At 37.8% G+C, this 22045-nt stretch overlaps 2 protein-coding genes across 2 annotated transcripts in view; one reads left to right on the forward strand and one right to left on the reverse strand.

Moving 5' to 3' along the window:
- The window catches only part of NSUN2 (NOP2/Sun RNA methyltransferase 2), a 38258-nt gene extending 31675 nt beyond the window's left edge, over positions 1 to 6583 (reverse strand). Inside the window, 4 exon segments of the mRNA XM_043962793.1 lie at positions 767 to 872; positions 3060 to 3164; positions 5746 to 5903; positions 6107 to 6583. Of these exon segments, the coding sequence (XP_043818728.1) occupies positions 767 to 872; positions 3060 to 3164; positions 5746 to 5903; positions 6107 to 6496 (759 nt within the window). The 5' untranslated portion in view covers positions 6497 to 6583.
- A 93-nt stretch (positions 6584 to 6676) lies between these two features.
- The window catches only part of SRD5A1 (steroid 5 alpha-reductase 1), a 42616-nt gene continuing 27247 nt past the window's right edge, over positions 6677 to 22045 (forward strand). The window contains exons 1-2 of the mRNA XM_043962782.1: positions 6677 to 7253; positions 19496 to 19662. Of these exons, the coding sequence (XP_043818717.1) occupies positions 6973 to 7253; positions 19496 to 19662 (448 nt within the window). The 5' untranslated portion in view covers positions 6677 to 6972. The remainder of the gene's footprint in view (positions 7254 to 19495; positions 19663 to 22045) is intronic.

A 22045-nucleotide genomic window follows, 5' to 3' on the forward strand; every position in this document is an offset into this window, starting at 1 on the left:
GAAAGGAAACAACTCTTTATTTACTTGGTGACAACTATGTTGTCCTTGGCTTTTCCTTCCTTTGCTTTTGCTTCCTTGTAGCTCCTAGAATTAGGGAGGGTGAGGGAGACCCAGTAAAGGTGACAGATTACAGCCACTTGCTAAAGAACCAACCCAGAAATGCAGATGCAGGTATGGAAATCCCAGATCTCCACCCCCCTGGTTCTCTGAACACATCCTTACAATACTCTTGTGCCCTGGGGGAAATTTATTGCTGACAGAAACTTAGAAATGTGTAGAAATTATGCGCTGCCATTAACTAGCCATGTTGGGGGCAGCTAGGTGGCACAGTGAATAAGCACTAGCCCTGGATTCAGGAGGACCTGAGTTCAAATCTGATCTCAGACACTTGACGCTTACTAGCCGTGTGACCTTGGGCAAGTCACTTAACCCTCACTGCCCTGCAAAACAAACAAACAAAAAAAGAACAACAACAACAAAAATAACTAGGCATGTTATCTTGGTAGAGTCAACACTTCTCTAGGCCTCAATGTCCTCATACTCATTAGCTTATATACGTTTCTTGTGGTAAAGAACAATTTTATTTTTGTCTTTGTAGTCTCAGTACTATGTATTTTGCACTTGGTAGATACTTAATAAACACCAGATGAATTAAACTATAAAATGGATTGGGGGGTGGGGGAGAGGACTGTGGTAGTACTCGATTTCTAATGTCCCTTTCAAATGTAGTATTCTTTCAGTCCATGTTTGAAAAAACAAAACTTACAGATTCAGTTTCGCTAACCAAAAACTGGTGAAACTTTTCCAGCTGTGGAGACTTTCTCAAGATTTTTCGACTCAGATTTGTGTGCCATGCAAGCTCTTCTGGGTACCTAAAAAAAAAAAAAAATTGGAGGTATTTAGTAATCTAATAGCCAAGCGATGAAAAGGAAAAGCTAAGCATTAAATATAGTTCAGTAACTTTGTGGACTGAAAATAGATAAGTTAAAAAAATGTCTAAAACAATACCTCTGGGAAGTCATCAAAACTATTTGGTACTGGCTAAGAAATAGAGTGGTGGTGCATCAATGGGATAGTTTAGGCACAGGAGACATAGTAGTAAATGACTATAGTAATCTACCGTTTGATAAACACAAAGACTCCAGCTTTTGGGATAGGAACTTAGTATTTGACAAAAACTGCTGGGAAAACTGGAAGATAGTATAGCAGAAACTAGGTATAGACCAACATCTTACACTGTATACCAAAATAAGGTCAAAATGGGTACATGATTCAGGCATAAAGAGTAATACCATAGGTAAATTAGGAGAGGAAGGAGTAGTTTACCTCTCAGATCTATGGAGAGGAAAACAATTTATTTCTAAACAAGAGATAGAGAATATTATGAAATATAAAATGGATGATTTTGATTACATTAAATTAAAAAGGTTTTGTACAAACAAAAGCAATGCAGCCAAAATTAGAAGGGAAACAGAAAGCTGGGAAACAATTTTTACAGCCAGCATTTCTGATAAAGGCCTCATTTCTAAAATATATAGGGAACTAAATCAAATTAATAAGAATGCAAGTCATTTCCCTATTGAGAAATGGTCAAAGGGTATGAACAGAAAATTTTCAGATGAAGAAATCAAAGCTATCTATCGCCATATGAAAAAAATTCTCTAAATCACTATTGATTAGATAAATGTAAATTAAAACAATTCTGAGGTACCACACCTCACACCTATCAGATTGGCTAATATGACAAAAAAGGAAAACAATAAATGTTGGAGAAGCTGTGGAAAAATTGGAACACTAATGCATTGTTGCTGGAGCTGTGAACTGATCCAACCATTCTGAAAAGCAGTTTGGAACTATGCCCAAAGGCTGTGGGACTGTTCATGCCCTTTGACACAGTAATGCCACTGCTGGGTCTGTATCCCAAACAGATCATGGGGGAAGGAGGGGGACCCATATATACGGGAATATTTGTAGCAACTCTCTTTGTGGTGACAGGGAATTAGAAATTGAGGGATAGGGGGATAGCTAAACAAGTTGTGGTATATGAATGTAATGGAATACTATTGTACTAGAAGAAATGATGAGCAGGCATATTTCAGAAAAACCTGGAAAGACTTCTAGCAACAGTGGGCATACTAGTCTAGGAGGAATGGGGCAGAAACATTAGGGATCTATCTTACTGTTTAAAATTAGCAAGAAATTGAATAAATGTATTATAAAAGAAAGGCTGCAAAGGTAAGCTATGGTAATTCTGCCAAAGATACTGAATACTAGGCTAAGTCTGTAAGCCTTCATAAGAAGTGAAACCAATGTCTTTGGGTCTCGGATTGCCTTTTTTGTGTGTGTGTGAGGCAATTGGGGTTAAGTGACTCTCCTAGGGTCACACAGCTAGTAAGTGTCAAGTGGCTGAGGCTGGATATGAACTCAGGACCTCTTGAATCTAGGGCCAGTGCTCTATCCACTGTGCCACCTAGCTGCCCCTCAGATTGCCTTTTAAATAATACTGCAATTAAAGATTCATGCTAAAGCACATTACTGCTTTGAATTTAACCAGAAATCTTGGCATAATTGGATGGACAGAGAAAATGTCTCTGGATGGTCACATGGAAAATGTGAAATTAGACTAGAATGCTTTGCACTAATATGAATTTTATTAATTGAGTTATATCTGAATTACCAAGGTTACCTGGGAATGCCTCAATTTTCTGCGTCATTTCCCTCTGTCCCTTATATCCTTTCTCATTTTTTAGCTTAATTGTTACATAACTGACATCGATTATTTTAACATACACCCACACTATATTAACAAATTTTCACTCAAGCTTATAATCAGCCATTTTTAGTAGATTAATGTAAATTAATTAATGCAAATCAGTTTCCCAACAAAGATGAGAACCAGGTACAGAAGCTGTGGTAACATGACAAAGAGAAAGTAATCAGTCAGGCTACAAAACCATCTTTTAATTGCAAGATTACTATGCAGAAGAATTAAGCATACCAACAGAAGTAATGATTAAAATACCAAAATAAACAGAAAAAAGAAACTTGATTTTACCTACCAGCTTAAGGGCTGTGGTACTTCAACTTTCTGACCATCTACCACCAGATCCTCTAGTTCCTTGAAATACTTGTTCTTCAAGCAATGGAGAATTTCCTTTGCATGGCTGTTGAGGAGGCAAATAGTTTAACTGCTGTCAGCTTGATTTAAAAGAAAACTTAATACTTTTTTTCCCTTAAGAAATATTTCAAAACACATTTAAAATTCAAAGCTAACTTTGTTTTTTTGCTTGAAAAGAAGGCACTTGTCATTTTTATCATTGCCCTTATCAGATTAAAAAACTAAGCATTCCCCATTTTTTTTTGGCTACTTTAGAGGTGACAGGTTTAAAACATACTTCATTACTATCTCCCAGAGTTATTTCTGAAGTATTGTTTCCATGATTTAAACCTTTTAGACATAAAAGCAGAAGGCAAAGGACAGTGAAGAAAAATTTCTGGCAAGGTGCATTAATTCTGCAATTCTTCCTTTTCCCCAAAGGCCAAAATTAAATTATCCAGCCTTTGAACCAAACATTTAAAAAAATTCCTTTTCATGGTAGCTTATGGTAAGATCATTTTATCATTAATAATTTTTTAGTTTTGCTCTCTTAACTGATGTATGTTTTATAGTCTAAAAAGTAACACAATAACTGATCTGACCACATTTCCTACTCTGATTGATATTGTTAGCTTATTTAAAGCTTTTTGGCACTGTTGAAAGTACAACAAATAGATAGAAAATAGAACCTACTTTCCATCTTCCCAAAATCTCAATTTTCATTACCAGTGATAGTAGAATTACAATATTTGGAGTCTAAACACTTCAGTATCCAATGTGATTATGAGACAGTGAAAATGGCAATTAGAAAAATGGAATTGGGAAGAATTAGACCAAATCAAGTACAAAGAGTAAACCAAAAGTATTGTGGAATCATTTTACAAACCTTCTTAGGGAAAGGGAAAAGTAGATAACAAAAAAAGGTAGTCAAAAGGACATTAATAACTGCCAACCCACCTGCCACCCCTGTCATATTTACAGATATCTTTATGGGAATGAGCAAGTACTAAGTATATTATTAGTATGTCATATTAAGTCTATTAGAGTTGTACTAAGGAAAGAGTACTGACTGGAGTCAGTGGAGACTCAGAGTCAAATTCAACTGTTAGTGCTTACTACCTGTATGACCTTGGGCAAGTTCACCTCTCCAGGCCTGTTTTCTTTCTTTCTTTTTTTTTTTTTTGGTGGGTCAATGAGGGTTAAGTGACTTGCCCAGGGTCACACAGCTAGTAAGTGTCAAGTGTCTGAGGCTGAATTTTAACTCAGGTTCTCCTGAATCCAGGGCCAGTGCTTTATCCACTGTGCCACCTGGCCTAGGCCTGCTTTCTTAAAGGTAAAATGAAGAGGCTGGACTAACCCAGTTTGAGGTTCCTTTCAGTTCCAGACTACATCCCACATGAGAAGGGATCTAATAGGCTTTTGAAAATAAATTTCTGGCTGTAAGAAAACACTACTAGGTTCATTATTTCATTAAAAAACACATTTGATTCAGTAAAACATAATGTAGCCTTAAAAGCTTTCTGTCAACAAATATCTCATGCATGTTAAGATCACAGAAGACTGAAAAATACATTCACTGTGCTAGCCCTTAATAAACCTCTAAATATTTATACCAACTATCACAGGGTATTTTCTACTGTCAGGGATAATGCCCTGTAAAAAGTTCAAAAGGAAAAGAGATTTTCTTGTAAGATTGTGATGTCTCCAGATGCTCCTCCCTTATGAACAATATTGTGACAAGCAAATCAAGGCAGAAAACACAGCAGCATCTCCTTGTGAGGCCCATGACCACTCAACAGATCAATTCATACAATAAAAACCACCTAGATAAAAAATGCTTACTGCTCAATCTATGATATGCAATCCGATAACTAATGAATAGGTACTGATACATGCAAATGGACAATGAGCTGGGCCCAGATATAAAAAAAGAGAGTTGGTTGGATGACATTTGGAAAACTGAATGTCAAAATATTCCTCAGGGCCATACAAAGGCTGATCAAAATTACGTTTGACTCAGAAAATAAAATGCAATGTTAATAAAAGCAAGTTTAAGCATATTACCTGACCCTAAAAAAGCACCATAACAAAAGGAATTATCAGCCAGGATGTGTGTGAGGGGAAAAGGAGAGAGTGATATCATAGCACAGGCAAGGCTTAACATGTACAGTCCTTGACCAGCCAGCCCTTCGGCCCATATAAAAATGAAAGGTACGTTGGGCCCCAGCAGATGACAGGATCAAGAATCTTCTAGAACGATAAGCATAGCGAGATGGAGTAAAGTGCATACTGAATATTGAATAGAGTGCCGACAATGACAGGATCTAAAATATTATTTATATCAACTAAGCCAGAAAATAAACAATACGATGGTCAAAGGTGTTTGTCACCATCGTGGATTATGCTCTATACAAAGTCCAAAAGGAAGAGGGACTCTCGTGTAAGATTGTTACAACTTTTAAAAAAATTTATAGCTGGATTAAGGTTTTTTTTTTTCTCCTAAACCACCAGTTCACAACTTCACGTTTCCCTTAGCCCTCAATGCACACTTGTCAGTTTCTGTGAAGGTCACATGACAACTGCCAAAGCGCGTCTGAGGCACCGACCACCTTCCTCCCCACTCCCCCGGCGGGCGGCCGGGGCCATACCATTTGTATCCAGTGATTCTCAGAGTGGCCGGGAGGGGCTCCCGGAGGGCCTGCATGAACTGCTCCCACTCTCCTTCGGGCACGATCTTCAGCTCCTGGTAGTAGTGTTCAAATAACTTGTTCTCTTTGATGATCTCAGGGTAACCTCCCTCCCAGCCCTAAGGAAAGACGAGCAAAGATGAGGAACGGCCCCAGAGACTGTCCTCGGGAAGACGTGGGGCCCCAGCAATCCCGGTTGGCCTGGCGGGCAGGGAGCCGCCGACCACTGCTCCTCCCCACCACCTACTCCTCGGGGTCCGCCCCGCAGAGACCTCCAGGCCATTCTTCCAACGGCCCGGTCCCGGCTGGCCCAGGCCCTTACCGACTTATCCCTCTTCCCGTCTCCATCGGCCGCGTCTTCTCCGGCTTCCGGGCGTTGCTGCTGCTGCTGAGGGCGCCGCCGGTTCCGATACCCCCGGCCCATGCTGGAGAGCTCCGCGGCCACGCGACGCGCCACGAGCTTCAGAAAGCTACTGCCGGCGCCTTCCACCTCGAGGGGGGCCTTCTCCTTAGGCCCCAGCCCAGGCAAGAGTTGACCGCGTAAAAGCCTACAGATAGAAGTAGGAGGAAAATCCCCAAGAACCCCCGAACCTGACTTTTTCGCTGGAGGAACCCTTTGCAAAGGCGGTAATGTTTTTGACGGCAGATGACGGTAAGGACGAAACCCCCAAATGCCCTGTCTGTGAAGGGCTATATTTTGCAGGCAATACATATGGCACCCTAAGCCGGAGGAGCAGGCGCAGTGCGGCGAGGCTCGTGGGCGGGTCTAGATAGACGGCCGAGCGTAGTAGGAGAGCAAGTGACCCTTAGAAATAAGTGCATTTTCAGGTTTGCTCAGAACCCGTCTCACATGCACCTTCTGAGGGCGGGGGAGGTTGGGAGGGGGCGTGGAGGGGAGGAGAGAAGGGAGGCCCTGTCGTCCAATCGAAACTCTTCCTCGGGAGTTAAAAGGACCGCTTCTCCAATCCAAGTCCTCGTCCTCCGACCGCCTGATCCTCTATCCTTCTCCTCAGCTGCCTCCTTTCAAATTCGTCTTTGCAGGTTTATAGCTGCCCTGGCTTTGCCCCTTTACTCTCAGTCTCTCTGTCGGCTCCTTTAGTTTTTTCCCTTTTTTTCGGGTCCTGGTGGCTGGACCGGAACAAAGCCGAGACCTCGGATCCCGAGCCCCAGCCCCGCCTTGCCTGCATTATGCTCGGAGCGGAATTCGGAACCATGGAAAAGCTCTCCTTCCTCCTGGTGTTGCTGGGGCCGGTGGCGTTCGTACTGCAGTCGATTGTCGGGTCGCCCTACGGACGCCACGTTAGCCCCCGCTTTGGTCCCACTCTGCCGGTGAAGCTAGTGTGGTTCTTGCAGGAGATGCCGAGCTTGCTGGTGCCCCTCTACGTGGTCACCTGCACCCCAGCCGAGCGTCTCAACCACTGGCCCAATCGCATCCTTCTGGGCATCTTCATCATCCACTACTTACAAAGGTAACGGCGTTTGGGGGTGGGAAACGGCGCCCCCTCCATCCTCCCTAAAGGAACCAGGAGTGTCTGGAGTCGGGGCTAGCCTCCAGCCCACGCCAAAGTGCTCTCCCACCCCGCTGAGTTTTGCTCCCCACGAGGAAGCAAAGGAGGAGAGACCAGGCTGCCAAGAGTGTTCAAAGAAAAGGAGAAAGCCGGGGAATACTGTCAGAGGGCTCCGATTTTCCATGATCCCTAGAGGCAGGTTTGTCCTCTGTTTTGTCATTGATAGCCCCAGCTTCCTGGACACTCAGCGGAGCCTCACCTGAGAGCCCCACCCGCCTTGGCTTCTGCCTTTAAGTAACTTTTGCCCCTGTTTCCGAACCCCATTTTTTAATGTCACTGTAGGAGCTGAAGGGTCATTTCTTTGTTTTCCTTTGTTAATTTGCCAGGAGAAACCACAACGTCATTTCACCTCCTCGAAAACGAAGGACCAACAACTATGGCCAAGGAATCAATTCAGTGCCAGCCTGTTAGTGATGAGCCTCCTTGTACTTAGCTAGTTTTTGGAAAGTTGACCCCATCTGTTGCTAGAACCATACTGGAAGCCCTTACAGCATGACAGAACCTACAATGATCACCAGCCTTAGACCAGGGCTTCTTAAACTTTTTTGACTCGAGACCCCTTTTCCCCGGAGAAATTTTTACCCAACCCTGAGTATGTAGGGATATAAAATAGGTATATATAACCTTGTACTGTTGCCAGATTTTTTGGGACTCCCATATTCAGTTACGAGAGCCCATATGGGGTTGCGGCCCACATTTTAAGAAGCTTTGTCTTAGAGAACCAGGGCACAGTAAGACCAGGAGTAGACCTTGTGGGCAAAGTGCCTTTCAAACTAGGTGTTAGATTTCACAATCAGTACTGGAGATGACTAGCTTGGAAACCTGGAGGCAATTGGAAAATGCTCAATATTTGTGATATATTTGTCTTTAACCCATAGTTTTCATAAAGTTTGTATGTCTATCTAGTTTTTTACTTACCTGTTAATTTATTGTTTTCCTCCAATAGAATCAAGCTGCTATGGGAAAATAATTTTGTTTTTGCCTTTATATTCCCAGAAACTAGTACAATGCCTGGCATGTTGTAGTTACTTAATAAATACTCCTTGAGCTTAATTGACTTGAGAGAGACAGGAAGTGGATAAATAATTGGTATTATTTCTCCTTGCTTCTGGAAGAGGATTGTGACATCCAAAGTTGGTCTTGACTTGCAGTGAATTAAATTTATGAAAGAGCTGCTAGGTGGCACAGTGGATAGAGCACCAGCCCTGGAGTCAGGAGTATCTGAGTTCAAATCCGGCCTCAGACACTTGACACTTACTAGCTGTGTGACCCTGGGCAAGTCACTCACCAAAAAAAAAAAAAAAAGATAAAAGAAAGAGGCTGAGTGAAAGAGTGATGAGTACTTGAACTAGGGTAGTGGAGAGAAGGGAAAGAATATGAAAGATCCCAATTCTTCTAATAAATATTCCTATTTGGCCAAACATTTGCTTTCCGTGATATGCAGTACAGAGGACTCTGTTATGGATTTTAAATTAAATAATGAAGAAAAGAAGGAACAAGGTTATCTTGACTGAATGATACAATTAGTACTTGTTCATCACTGGAATATTTTTGTGTAAGAAAATACCATGTTTAGCTTTGGCAAAATAGAAGCAAGCAAAGTACTTTATTTCTTTGTATTTAATCAACTTTGTCTTGCTCCCATATTCAGAAGACTTATGAAATTTAACATCAAATTTAGTCAGATAAATGTTTATTGTTAACAGTCAGACATCACTTTGCACATTTAATGGATTCCTGAAATGCTTTGTGTGTAAATTAATATACAATCATAATTTCTTGTTGATGTACATAGGAAGAGGCAACATGGTACAGTGAAAAGTGCTGGATTTGGAGTCAACAGTCTTGGATTTGAATCCTGCCTCTGCAGGATTATAATCATGTAACTTTGGGCAAGTCATTTAATTTCTCTAGGACTCAATTTCCTCATCTGTACAAAGAGAGTTGGGCAGGTAGGTGGCACAGGATAGAGTGCCAGGCCTGGAATGAGGAAGACCTGCATTCAAATGTGATCTCCAACTCTAGCTATGTAATCCTAAGCAAGTCACTTAACCCTTTTTGCCTCAGTTTCCTCATCTGTAAAATGAGCTGGAGAAGGAAACGGCAAACCACTCTTTCCTGAGAAGACCTCTAAGAGTGGGACATGACAAACAATGAGAGTTGGACTTAAATGGTTTCTAAGGTGTTTTCCAACTCAATCTGGGGTCTAAAACTCATATTTAAATGTTTTTCCACAGGAAATAGTTTTGGCAGCAACACCTTTTGCAATGAGAAATGCTTAAAAATGTTATTTAAGGAGCACAGATAGCTTCCCAACTCATATACACCACTTATTCATAATTGGTGGCTGTTCCCTCTCCTTCTCCCTTGCCTTTTCCCCTCTAACAGCTATTGAAGACTAGTAACCTTTCTCATTCGGGGCATCCTCTGATACCCTCTTCCTTGTTTTATTATTATTATTTTATTAAGTTCATTAAGTTTGGTTACTAAGGAAGGAGTGAAGAAATAAAAAGAATAAGAGAGCATCATTGTCCTCATAGTCTGTAGACTAGTCTTATAGACTAATATGGAAGACAAGCCGCATACAAACAATCACAAAGTAGAGTACAAAAGTGTGGCGAGAGGGGCATAATGTGATGTGTTTGTTCAGAGGAGGACAAGAATTACAAAACATGCATGCAATTTTAGAATTGTGGATCTCAACCCCATGTGGGGTCTCTTAACTGAATGTGGCAGGGGGTCTCAAAAAACTGGGCAGCAGTAAAAGCTTATGTATTTCTATTTTATATCCTATACACTGGGTATAGTGAAAAAATTTCTTGGACAAAAAGGCAGTTATGTGGCGCAGTGGATAGAGCACTGGCCCTGGATTCAGGAAGACCTGAGTTCAAATATGGCCTCAGACACTTGACACTTACTAGCTGTGTGACCCTGGGCAAGTCACTTAACCCCAATAGCCTCACCCAAAAACAAAACAAATAAACAAACAAAAAGAATGAATATAATTTCTTTAAAAAAAAAAAAAAGGAGGGACAGCTAGATGGTGCGGTGGATAAAGCACTGGCCCTGGAGTCAGGAGTACCTGAGTTCAAATCCGGCCTCAGACACTTAATGCTTACTAGCTGTGTGACCCTGGGCAAGTCACTTAACCCCAATTGCCTCACTAAAAAATAAATAAATAAATAAATAAATGAATGAATAAATAAATAAATAAACAAACAAACAAATAAATAAATAAATAAATAAAAGGAGTCTTGATTGGGAAAAGTTTTAAGAAGTCCTGATGTAGTCCAAGCCTTTGATTTTATAGGTTACGGATGTTAGAGAAATTTTGATTTGCCTTGTTAGTAGAAATGTCATGACTAGAACCCAAGTTTCCTGGTCTCTTTCTACTTACTACAAAACCTGTCTGTGAAAATAGGAATGCTATATTGCTTTGCAAAGGATTTTTTTCTAAAATTCTGAGAAACCATTGAGGTCATTCACACATGGGAAGTTGTTACTGACCTAAGATTGGTAGAATAATCCAAAACTAGTTTGAGCTCTAGTGGAGAAAATATTCAGTATAAGCAAGGAAAAAGGAATAACCAATAGGACATGCAGAAACCTATCCAAATATGAATTACTATCATTGCTCACTTTAAAATTTCTATGAAAAGATTTTATTTGTTGTAGAGTAGTATACAGTCCACAAAATCAAAACAGCTGTCCTTTGATTTTTAGAAATTTATTTAGAAAAATTGAAGTATTGTCTGATATACCCAGTAAACAAATACATTCAATAGGAAACAGAATCTATGGAAAAACCACCCAGGGTTATATAAAACCAGCTACTGTATCAAATGTGCTGATAGGAAGGCAGATACAAGTAAATTTTCCAATGATGAAAGTTGAAAGGTTTAAAAAAAAAAACCCACAAGCTAAAAAAGATCAGTTCTGTCTCCCAAGTTAAAAACCCAGCTCTTAGTTCATTAGTAAAGAGAGAGAAGAGATTTTGAAATTGTAGGCTCTCAGAGTTAGAAAAGACCCAGAGGTTTTGAATCCAGCCTTTGCATAGACATTTGAAAGTAAGCAATGGTAGTAAGGAATCTCTTAACTAGACAGGAAGTCATCCAGCCACTGTTTAATAACTTTGAGAGAGGGGAGCAGAGACTAAGGAATTGATGCTAAAGAAATCCATCTATGCTTCGATTTTACAGCTGTTCTTTTAACATTTGACAGCATTAAGTACTGAATTCTTTGAGTACTATTTTCAAAATATTTCAAAAAACATAAATGTCCTTTTTCTTGTTATTTTTTAAACCATTATGCCTATAATTTTTGTGGGTTTCTAAAGTATTTTGAAGCTACATTGTCAAAGAACTATATTTCCATAATTGAACATCCCCAGGCCTGTTTCTTCCCTTCCCCCACATGCACATATATTTTTCTAAAAATGGACTATAAAGGGTATATAAATAATTCACTAGTACGGTTAATTGAATTTTATCATTAGGCTACCTGGCTATAGTGTCTATTTTCTATATTAAAAATATAACAAGCATATTCATTTTGTAAAGCTTCCTTAAAAGTATCATTTCTCTTCTAGGAATCAGTATTGGAAGGGAAAAAAAATCCAAAATGAATGGACATTTGCATGATTCTCAATACCAGTTATCTTGATGTTGTATATCCTACTTGTACCTATACACCTCCTTAAATATTGTGATTAATAAGCAGGATACTCTGAAAAGGCAAGGTTTTGCAAACCATTGTCATTTTAACAGTGAGGTTTTCCAACTATTTTAACTCCTCCTGCCTCAGATTCTCAACACAGAGACTTCTTATATTTTTGTTATCACACACAAAAAGGGATCTTCAAATGCTGTTTAGTACACCTTGTTTGTTACTAAACAAGAATACCCTCTTAATATCTGACAAATAATCATTTGGTCTTTGCTTGAAGATTTCTAGGTAAATAGAGCATTTATTAGGTGCTTATTACTATGTGCCAGACTCTACTAAACACTGTAAATACAAATACAAATCTACTTGTCCACCAGACATTTTTTCTTGTGATGTGTGCAAGGGGGTGTCCCACTCATAAGAGACTATTGATGGCTATACTCCCTTGTGTCCACTTTTGAATGCCAATAAGTTGTTCAGTTCTTTGAGGTATATCTCTTCCTAGGACTTCAAGCCAAGGTCACCGCTCATTTTACACCAAAATCTTGCTTCTCTAAGGCTTAATTAAGGTGGCTTTAGGCTAAGGGAAAACAATACCAAATCCCATCCTTTGGGTTTTCCAGAACCCTATTATTTTCTCACAGATATTTACCTAAAACCATCAGCAAGCATTATCTGTAATGGGGATAAGTTAGAAGCTTTCCCAATACAGTCAGGGGTGAAGCAAAGATTCCCATTATCTCTATTATTTAATATTGTATTAGAAATGTTAGCTATAGTAGTGAGTGGGAAACCAGAAATTAAAGGAATTAGAATAGGCAATGAGGAAAAAAACTCATCGATCTTTGCAGATGATATGATGGTATACTTAGAGAATCGACTAAAAAACTACTTGAAACATTTAACAACTTTAACAAGATTGCAGCATATAAAATAAATCCACATAAATCATCAGCATTTCTATATATGACCAACAAAGTCCAGCAACAAGAAATAGAAAGAGAAATTCCATTTAAAATAACTGTAGATAATATAAAATACTTGGGAGTCTACCTGTGAAGACAAACCCAAGAACCATATGAACACAAATATAAAACAATATGAACACAAATATAAAACACCTTTTTTTTTTTTTTTGGCGGGGCAATGAGAGTTAAGTGACTTACGCAGAGTAAGTTTCAAGTGTCTGAGGTCAGTTTTGAACTCAGGTCCTCCTGAATCCAGGGCTGGTGCTTTATCTACTGTGCCACCTAGCTGTCCCCTAAAACACTTTTCACACAAATAAAATCAGATCTAAACAATTGGAAAAATATTAATTGTTCATGGGTAGGCCAAGCCAATATAATAAAAATGATTATTCTACCTAAATTAATCTATTTGTTCAATGCCATACCTATCTAACAAAACACTATTTATGGAGGTAGAAAAAAATAATACAATTCATCTGGAAGACAAAAGCGCAAGGATATGAAGGGAATCAATGAAAAATGTGTAAGTACTAGTCACAGCAGATCTCAAATTATTATAAAGTAGTAATTATCAAAACAATCTGGTACTGGCTAAGAAACAGATCAGTGGAATCAGGTAGATCCGTGGAACAGATTAGGTACAGATTACATTGTAGTAAATGACCATAGAAATCTAGTATATGATAAACCCAAAGATCTAAGCTTTTGGAACAAAAATTCATTATTTGATGAAAACTGGAAAACTATGGCAGAAACTAGGCATAGACCAACATCTCACACCATATACTAAAATAAGGTCAAAATCAGTACATGATTTACACATAAAGGGAGATACCATAAGCAAATTAAGCGAACATGGAATAGTTTATCTGTCACATTTATGGATAAGGGAAGAATTTAAGACCAAAGAAGAAATAGAGAGCATTATAAAATGTAAAATAGATAATTTTGATTATTTAATATTAAAAAGGTTTTGCACAAACAAAACCAATATACTCAATATTATAAGGAAAGCAGAAAACCAGGGGAATATTTTTCAACAAGTGTCACTGGTGAAGGTCTTATTTTTCAAATATATAGAGAATTGAGTCAAATTCATAAAAATACAAGTCATTCCCTAATTGCTAAATGGTCAAAGGATATGAACAAGCCGTTTTCAGACAAAGAAATCAAAATTATTTATAATCACATGAAAAAAATGCTCTCAATCACTATTGATCAGAGTGTGAGAAATAATTATTAATAAACAATATCATGAGGAGATTCACAGTTATGGCCAACCAAGAAGGGATACTTGATGTAAAGAGACAGGTCAGCTTAGGATCTCCCAGGAAACTGCTCTCATTCAAGCACCTGTTATTAGATTTCTTCACTTATAGAGAGGCCCTTTCCTGAAGGCCTCAACTTTTGTAAAGTTGAGATTTTTACTCTCCTCAACCTAAAACTTCTGATTCTAACCTTCAGCCATTTCTGGGTAAGCATATATGTCTATATATGTCTGTTTTGGTGTTTAAGTTTAACGTTTGTGCTGTAGAAGCATTTCTTAATTTTTACTCTCACAGGGAGACAATAGTCCAATACTCTGTGAGAGGATCTCTAAAGCTACAATCCTTGCGTGTGTGTGTGTGTGTGTGTGTGTGTGTGTGTGTGTGTGAAGAGTAAAGGCAAATCTGGCCACAAGGCAGAAGTGTGTCAGAGTAAAGTGAAGTGAGATATTAAAACAGGTAAAGTAAATAAAGTGAAGTGCAAGATGCTAAATCAAGAAGGAAAAGTAGTTTTAATCTTAACTTTTTGCTTTCAGGCTAAGGCTCTGTTCATTTCTCTGTGTGTCTGTGTGATTAGCTTGTAGAAGTAAAAATGTACAAGTTTTTTTCTTTGGTGGGGCTTTACCTTGTAGCTCCAAGGTGATATCTTAGACTGAGTGGCCTATGGGCTTGACTATAGCCTTCTAGGGCTGATTTTTAGGAACAAGCCCATTATCTCAAATGAGATTAATTAATGAGCCACTTAAAACAATTTTAGGATGTTTAAATTGAATCTAGAAAACTGTCTTTGCCCCCAAATATATCTGATATCGGAGAAATGTGTTTATAACTGCAAACCCAAGTTTTTGCCTTGCAAGACAGTTTGATCAGGGCTTTTTTATCATAGCCTTAAATGCAGTCACTTTAGGGTTTCAGTGATTTATTTTAAAAGCTGTTGGGTTTTTTTTTTAATAAGTAATTTTGGGCAGCTAGGTGGCACAGTGGATGAAGCACTGGCCCTGGATTCAGAAGGACCTGAGTTCAAATCCAGTCTCAGACACTTAACACCAGCTGTGTGACTGTGGGCAAGTCACTTAACCCTCATTGCCCCACCAAAAAAAAAAAAAAGTAATGTTGGTGAAGGATGTGAGAGAAATATAGCTCTCTTGATTTTTAAATTATTAAGTGTTAATTCCTTATTCTAAAAGGTGAAAAGCAGCAGGACAAAGAAGAAGAGAAGTATGATTTTTAATTTGGAAAACTGTGACAAGTAGGCAGTCAAGTCTTTTGTAATCTGTTAATGGGGTTGGGAATAGTCAGAAGCCTACTCTTGCATTTCAACAGGAACAATAAGCCACTTCATGTCTCCTAAAAGTTTTTGGAATTACTAAAAATATATTAATGGATTTCTTTTAAGGATTTGTCCCACAACCTTCTTCCTATATTTGATGGCTCTGATATTCTAGGGAACACCTGAATTTTGTGATGGGCAGATTAATGAAAAAAATCCCTTGTGTTGAAATTAACTCCATAATTTGGAAAAGGAAGGCTTTAGTAAGACATTGGTTTAATGATAATATATGCAGTCTAGGATATTTTTGAAATGTAAAAGGAAAGTAGTACGGGGGCAGCTAGGTGGCACAGTGGATAAAGCACTGGCCCTGGATTCAGGAGTACCTGAGTTCAAATCCGGCCTCAGAGGCTTGACACTTACTAGCTGTGTGACCCTGGGAAAAACCCCCATTGCCCCGCCAAAAAAAAAAAAAAAAGGAAAGTAATATAGTCTGAGAAATGGGTTTGAAAGATTTAGAAAGAAAAATAAAGGGGTGAGGGGAAATATGGATGGTGAAAAAGGATTAAGGACAAATAGGAGAACATAACCTGAACACAGCAAGTGAGCAGTAGCAAGCCCAAGTGCTCCAACTCCCTCCTCTCCCTGGATAAGTTACTCTAGGTACTCTTGTGACAGCTTCAGATGGCTGAAGCATGTTGAGAGGGTTGAGTCAAAAAGCATGTTGACTTTAAGTAGAAAGATTGAGAATAAAAATTTTGTAACTTGATTTAAAAACCAATAGACCAAGTTAAAGTAGGTTAGAAAGATTGAGGATTCAAAATGGAGGATACCACATGTTCTAAGCCCCTCTCATTCTATCTGGCAGTTCCTGTTATGGGGGAAAGGAAGAATCTGATAAGAACTGGTTCCTAAGTATGATAGGATTTATTATAATTAAAATCTGTTATATAGTACCACTTTTATATTGTTTTGCACTACATTAGCTGGAAATCCCATACTATGAAATGCTTGGAATAAATAGCCCTTGTGTAAAATAAAATACTAAATATTTAAAATTATAAATTATGGTTCTATATGATAGCGTTTGGAATACAGATCTAGGTGTAATTGAATTTATTCTGGTCTCTTTTTGGGGGGGGGTGCAGAGCAATGAGGGTTAAGTGACTTGCCCAGAGTCTCACAGCTAGTAACTGTCAAGTGTCTGAGGCCAGATTTGAACTCAGGTCTTCCTGAATCCAGGGCTGGTGCTTTATCCACTATGCCACCTAGCTGCCCACTCTGGTCTCATTTTAAGTGAGATTTGTTATTATTACTATTATGCTATATCAAGAAATTTGTTAGCATGCGGTTTTAAGCCAAGTTACCCCAGTTATGTGATTTGTAATGTATATAAAGAAAAGTGCCCAACATGAGTTTATTTTATTGTATTAGTGATATTGTTAGAATGTGAACTTTTCTTTAATTCTTTTGGGTTATGAATTTAAATTAAGACTTATATAAAGAAAAATGAGTCAGTAGCAGATCAACAACTGAGTTAGAATGCCAGTATTTTAAGATTTCAGGATCTAGCCACATGCTCAGTAAAGTACAGTAATTTGATTTTAGTTAAGAGTTAGAAATTACAAAGAAAAAAGATTTTTATTCCTATAAAATATTCAGTCTCTAATGATTGTACTATACAGTCCTAAGAATGACTTTCATCTTTGACTTTAGTTTCCAACTAGTAAGGTTAGATAATCATGTGATTAATCATGTCCACCCACCTTTTAGGATAAATCTGTAGGAAGGCCTTATTAAATCTAATGCTACATAAATATTGGATTTGGTAAAGATTGATTATTGATTATTACATAAAATCTTACATGTTCCCCTGTACTGTTAATCTAATTATTATTTTATCTAATTTTTAATTATATTATCTAATTATTATTTTACCACTTAAGTAACTGTGAAAGCTGTGAAGGTTTCTGCCAGGGGAAATGAGCCATGCCCTGCCAGCATTATATTAAATTCCTCTTTGCCTGGGTCAAAAAAAAAAAAGAAGCAGGTCACAGTTTAGAATCTTGGGGTACATTTTAAACATTTTTTAATAGAGGAAGAGGATCTCTACAAGTGACTCGAGTCTAAGAAGACAGTCAGCTAGAAACTTCTCTAAGATCACACCCAGACAAGAGAACTACATCTGACGGTATCCCAAGAAGGGGACAGCTGTATGAGATGGGGCTTCTGAGACATAAAAGGACACTTTTCCCACTGTTTACTTTTTCCCTTTGCATACATTATCTGTAAGGCCTACTTTGATTTTGGCAAAACTCTGCCCATTTTTCTTTTCCCCTTCACATTGTTATCCATCATAAGTCCCATAGTTAAGACTCTTTGAAGTGTTTGTAGTATCAGTGATTCATTGAGGAGACTTTGTCAATTAAAAGCAAATGGGGCATTGTGAGAAATAATTATTAATAACTAATATCATGGGGAGATTCATATGTCCACCCCCCTTCTTTTTTTAACTAATGCTATAATTTAGTGTCCACCTTGTTACTGACAAGATTTGTACTTAGTTTCCTGCATGAGACCACACCCAGGTGGAAGCTAGTCTGTTCTGCTCAGCTTGAGTAGGGTCTACATTCTTTGAATTGATTATCTTATATAGAGATATTTTCCTGAATCTGAGGGACTCTCAGTCCTTCATCTTAATGTAATCTGCCTTCAATTCTGTTAACCAGTTAGATTTGATTGCTTTTTAATGAACCACCTCTTGTCAAAAAGGAACAGAAACCTCAAAAGTAGCCATGTGGTCTCTTTGAACTACAAGAGGTTAAGGAGCCAGTTTTGTCAGTCTCTTACTGGTCGTGATTGATAAAATTGACTATTAATTTACCCAGAATTTTCTGTCATAATTATTTTATTTGTCACAATATAAATGCAAATTAAAACAACTCTGAGGCACCATGTCACACCTTTCAGAGTGCCTAATATGGCAAAAAAGGAAAATGTTGGATGTTGGAGGGGATATGGGAAAACTGAGACACTAATGCACTATTGGTAGAATTGTGAACTGATCTGGCCATTCTGGAGAGCAGTTTAGAACTATGCCCTTTGATCTAGCAATACCAATGCTAGGTCTATATCCCAAAGATATCCAAAAAGAGAAAAAAAGGATCTCTTTATACAAAAATATTTATAGCAGCTCTTTTTGTGGTGGCTAAAAATTAGAAATCAAAGGGATGCCCATCATTTGGGGAATGGCAAAACAAGTTGTGGTATTTGATTGTAATGGAATATAAGAAATGACAAACAGGATGATTTCAGAAAAACCTGGAAAGATTTACATGAACTGATCCAGAGTGAAGTGAACAGAACCAAGAGAACAGTGTACACATTAACAACAATGTTGTGTGACAAATTGTGAATGACTTAGCTATTCTCAACAATACAATGATGTAAGACAATCCCAAAGGACTAATGATGAAGCATACTCTCCACCTCCAGAGAAAGAACTGATATTGAATGAATACAGACTGAAGCATGCTATTTTCCATTTTCATTTTTTTTCTTTCATTTGAATCTTATACAAAATGACTATTATGGAAATGTTTTACATAATTGCATATGTATAACCTATATCTGATTGCTTACTATTTCAGGGAAGGAAGGAGAGAGGGATAGAATTTGAAACTCAAAACTTTAAATAAAAATGTTTTTTTTTTTTAATGGGGAAGAAAAGAAAAATTTTGCAAATGAAAAAAAACAAACAATAAAGGAGAGAAAAACCTCTAGAACAATGAGTACACCAACCCCTCTACTCCCAATTCCCTGTCCCTGGTAAAGTAACGGGAAAAAAGGGACAAGAGATACACAGGATGGCTAGGTATAAGTAGTTTATAATTTGGACCATTGCAGGGAGTACCCACTTTGTTGAGATCACAGATCCATTTGGATATTAAAATGTGTATTTCTTGTTTTCCTTAGGACATTAATTTTCCCCTTTCTGATTCGTGGAGGAAAGCCAGTACCATTACTAATATTTGTGTGTGCATTCATGTTCTGTATCCTTAATGGATACTTACAAAGCCAATCTTTGAGTAACTATGCAGTATACTCTGATAACTGGATGAAAGATCCCCGTTTTATCACAGGTGAGTCTGATAACCAACTATATAATGATATTTTTCCTACACTTAAAAGCCAACATCATATAGTGGTAAGAACACCAGTCTTGGAGTCAGAAGAAATGGGATTTAATCTTGGCTTATTTAACTTTTCTGAGCTTTAGTTTCCTTATCAGTAAAATGGAGATAATAATTCTTCTGCTACCTACTTTGAAATTAATGTAAAAATGACAGTTTTTTCTACTAATTTAAATAATAAACCATTATTGTATATGAAGGCTTGGTTACCTACTGGCTTTGTATTTAATTTAAATGAATGGCATGGACTTCACATTAACTTTGGATAGCTTTAACTTCCTAATAATAATAAGAGCAGTGCAGAAGACATTGGGCTACCTAGGGAGGCAGCAGATTTTCTCTCCATAAAGGTCTTTAGGCAATGACTAGATAATAATAATAATTATTATTAATTTATTCAGTCATTCACTTATCTATCTATCTATCTGTCTGTCTGTCTGTCTGTCTGTCTATCTGTCCATTTGCAGGGCAGTGAGGGTTAACTGACTTGCCCAGGGTAACACAGCTACTAAAGTGTCAAGTGTCTGAGGCTGGATTTGAACTCAGGTCCTCCTGAATCCAGGGCCAGTGCTTTATCCACTGTGCCACCTACCTGCCCCCTTATTGGTATATTATAGAGAAGAACCTTGTTCAGTTAAGGCCTTCAAATTCCCTTTCAACCAACATTCTGTAAACTTTGAAATGTTATATAAATGTGAATTACTTTTTAAAAAATTGCCTAATACATAAGTATCTCAAATTTTTCAATAGTGTACCACATGATCAGAAGTTTTAGAATTATAGCTGTAGTGATAGAAGAGTCCTTAAAGGTGATCTAGTCCAACTACCTTATTTTATAGATGGAGAAACTGAAGCCCAGAGAAGTCAAATCTATATTTTATAGACAACATTAATTTAATTATGTAGGTGGGCTCAAAGAGTAAGATCTAGAGCTGGAAGGAAGCTTAGAGGTTAACTAGTACAAACCATCATATTACAGATGAAGAACTGAGGCCCATTGAGATTGAGTGACTTTCTCCAAGGTCACACAGGTAGTAAACATCAGAAAGATATTTTGAACCCAGGTCCTCTGACAGCAGAGCCAGAGCTGTACTATTGTATCAAGATAGTTAATTCATCCAAGCCTGCTAATGTGTCTCATGACAGTAGTCTCTTACCTAGTTAGTAGTAGACAAGTACTTGGGTCCAACTACCTTACCAGATGATGTAGGTGAATGAGACAACTCTGAGTTTCTTTTCTTTTTAAACTAATCTCAGGCATCTGGGTCATGCATCATCTGTTAGGTGTTTGCAATCCAAGAAATTGTAAGTCTTTTGAAGAATTAGAAGATGCTTAATTAAATAAGTCTGGTCAAACAACTATTATGTTTTCTCCTTTGCCCCTCCACAATTCTCTTTCAGGTCTTCTCTTTTCAACCTCATGCACTGGACTAGTTTGTATTCTTGGAAGAAGGTTTCTAAGCTACAGAATTGTCTGATAATGGGATTTTCAGGCCAGCTGTGGAATGATAAGGAGCAGGTTGGAGTATTTCAGCCTTCAAACAGTGCCTCTCAAAACTAAAACTATGATGCTATCTGTTACATCATACTATATAAGTGACTTTCTGTACCAAGATGTGGATAGTCTGAAAAATTGTCACCAGAAATATTTGATATCTATAACATAGAAAATAAAAGAAAGTGAAATTAGGTCATGGAATGTAATATATCCATTTGGGGTGTGGAATCCCATGTTCTTTTTATGGTATTAGACATGGAAAAAGAAAAACTGAAACCATTCATGCATCATTCCTCAAGGACAAGGGATAAATAACAAATGTAGATAGAAGAAAGCTCCAAAGCCATAGTTTCCAATCTATTCTTGGACTCATACTAAGGCCAAAGAGCCATTGCTAAGAGTTTGAGGAGCCTAAGTACACAATTTTTTTGAACCTTACAATGGAGTCCTTAAACTCAAAACATTTGGAAACTCATGCCCTAGAGAATCTAAACAATACAATCTGTTATCTCTTGCCAGAAACTCTGGAATTGGAACATAAGAGATAAAATGTGTAACAGAATCCTAGTAGTGTGAATGCTATTAAATTAAAGAACTTCAAGGAAACAGGTTCTTAACTACTTTATCCATTTATTTATTTGCCCAAACTGATACAACACTTTCATTACTATTAACTATTTAGATAGAGTAATCCCATAGGAAGAAATAAAACAAATCATTAGTGAATTACATTGACAAAAGCATATCTGGTCCAGATATTTTTAAACTTCCAAGGAAAAAAAAATCCTATATTACAGAAATTACTCATAAATATGGAGAAGTATTGAATGTTAC

This window comes from Dromiciops gliroides, chromosome 1 (assembly GCF_019393635.1).
Source record: "Dromiciops gliroides isolate mDroGli1 chromosome 1, mDroGli1.pri, whole genome shotgun sequence".
Classification (NCBI taxonomy): Eukaryota; Metazoa; Chordata; class Mammalia; order Microbiotheria; family Microbiotheriidae; genus Dromiciops; species Dromiciops gliroides.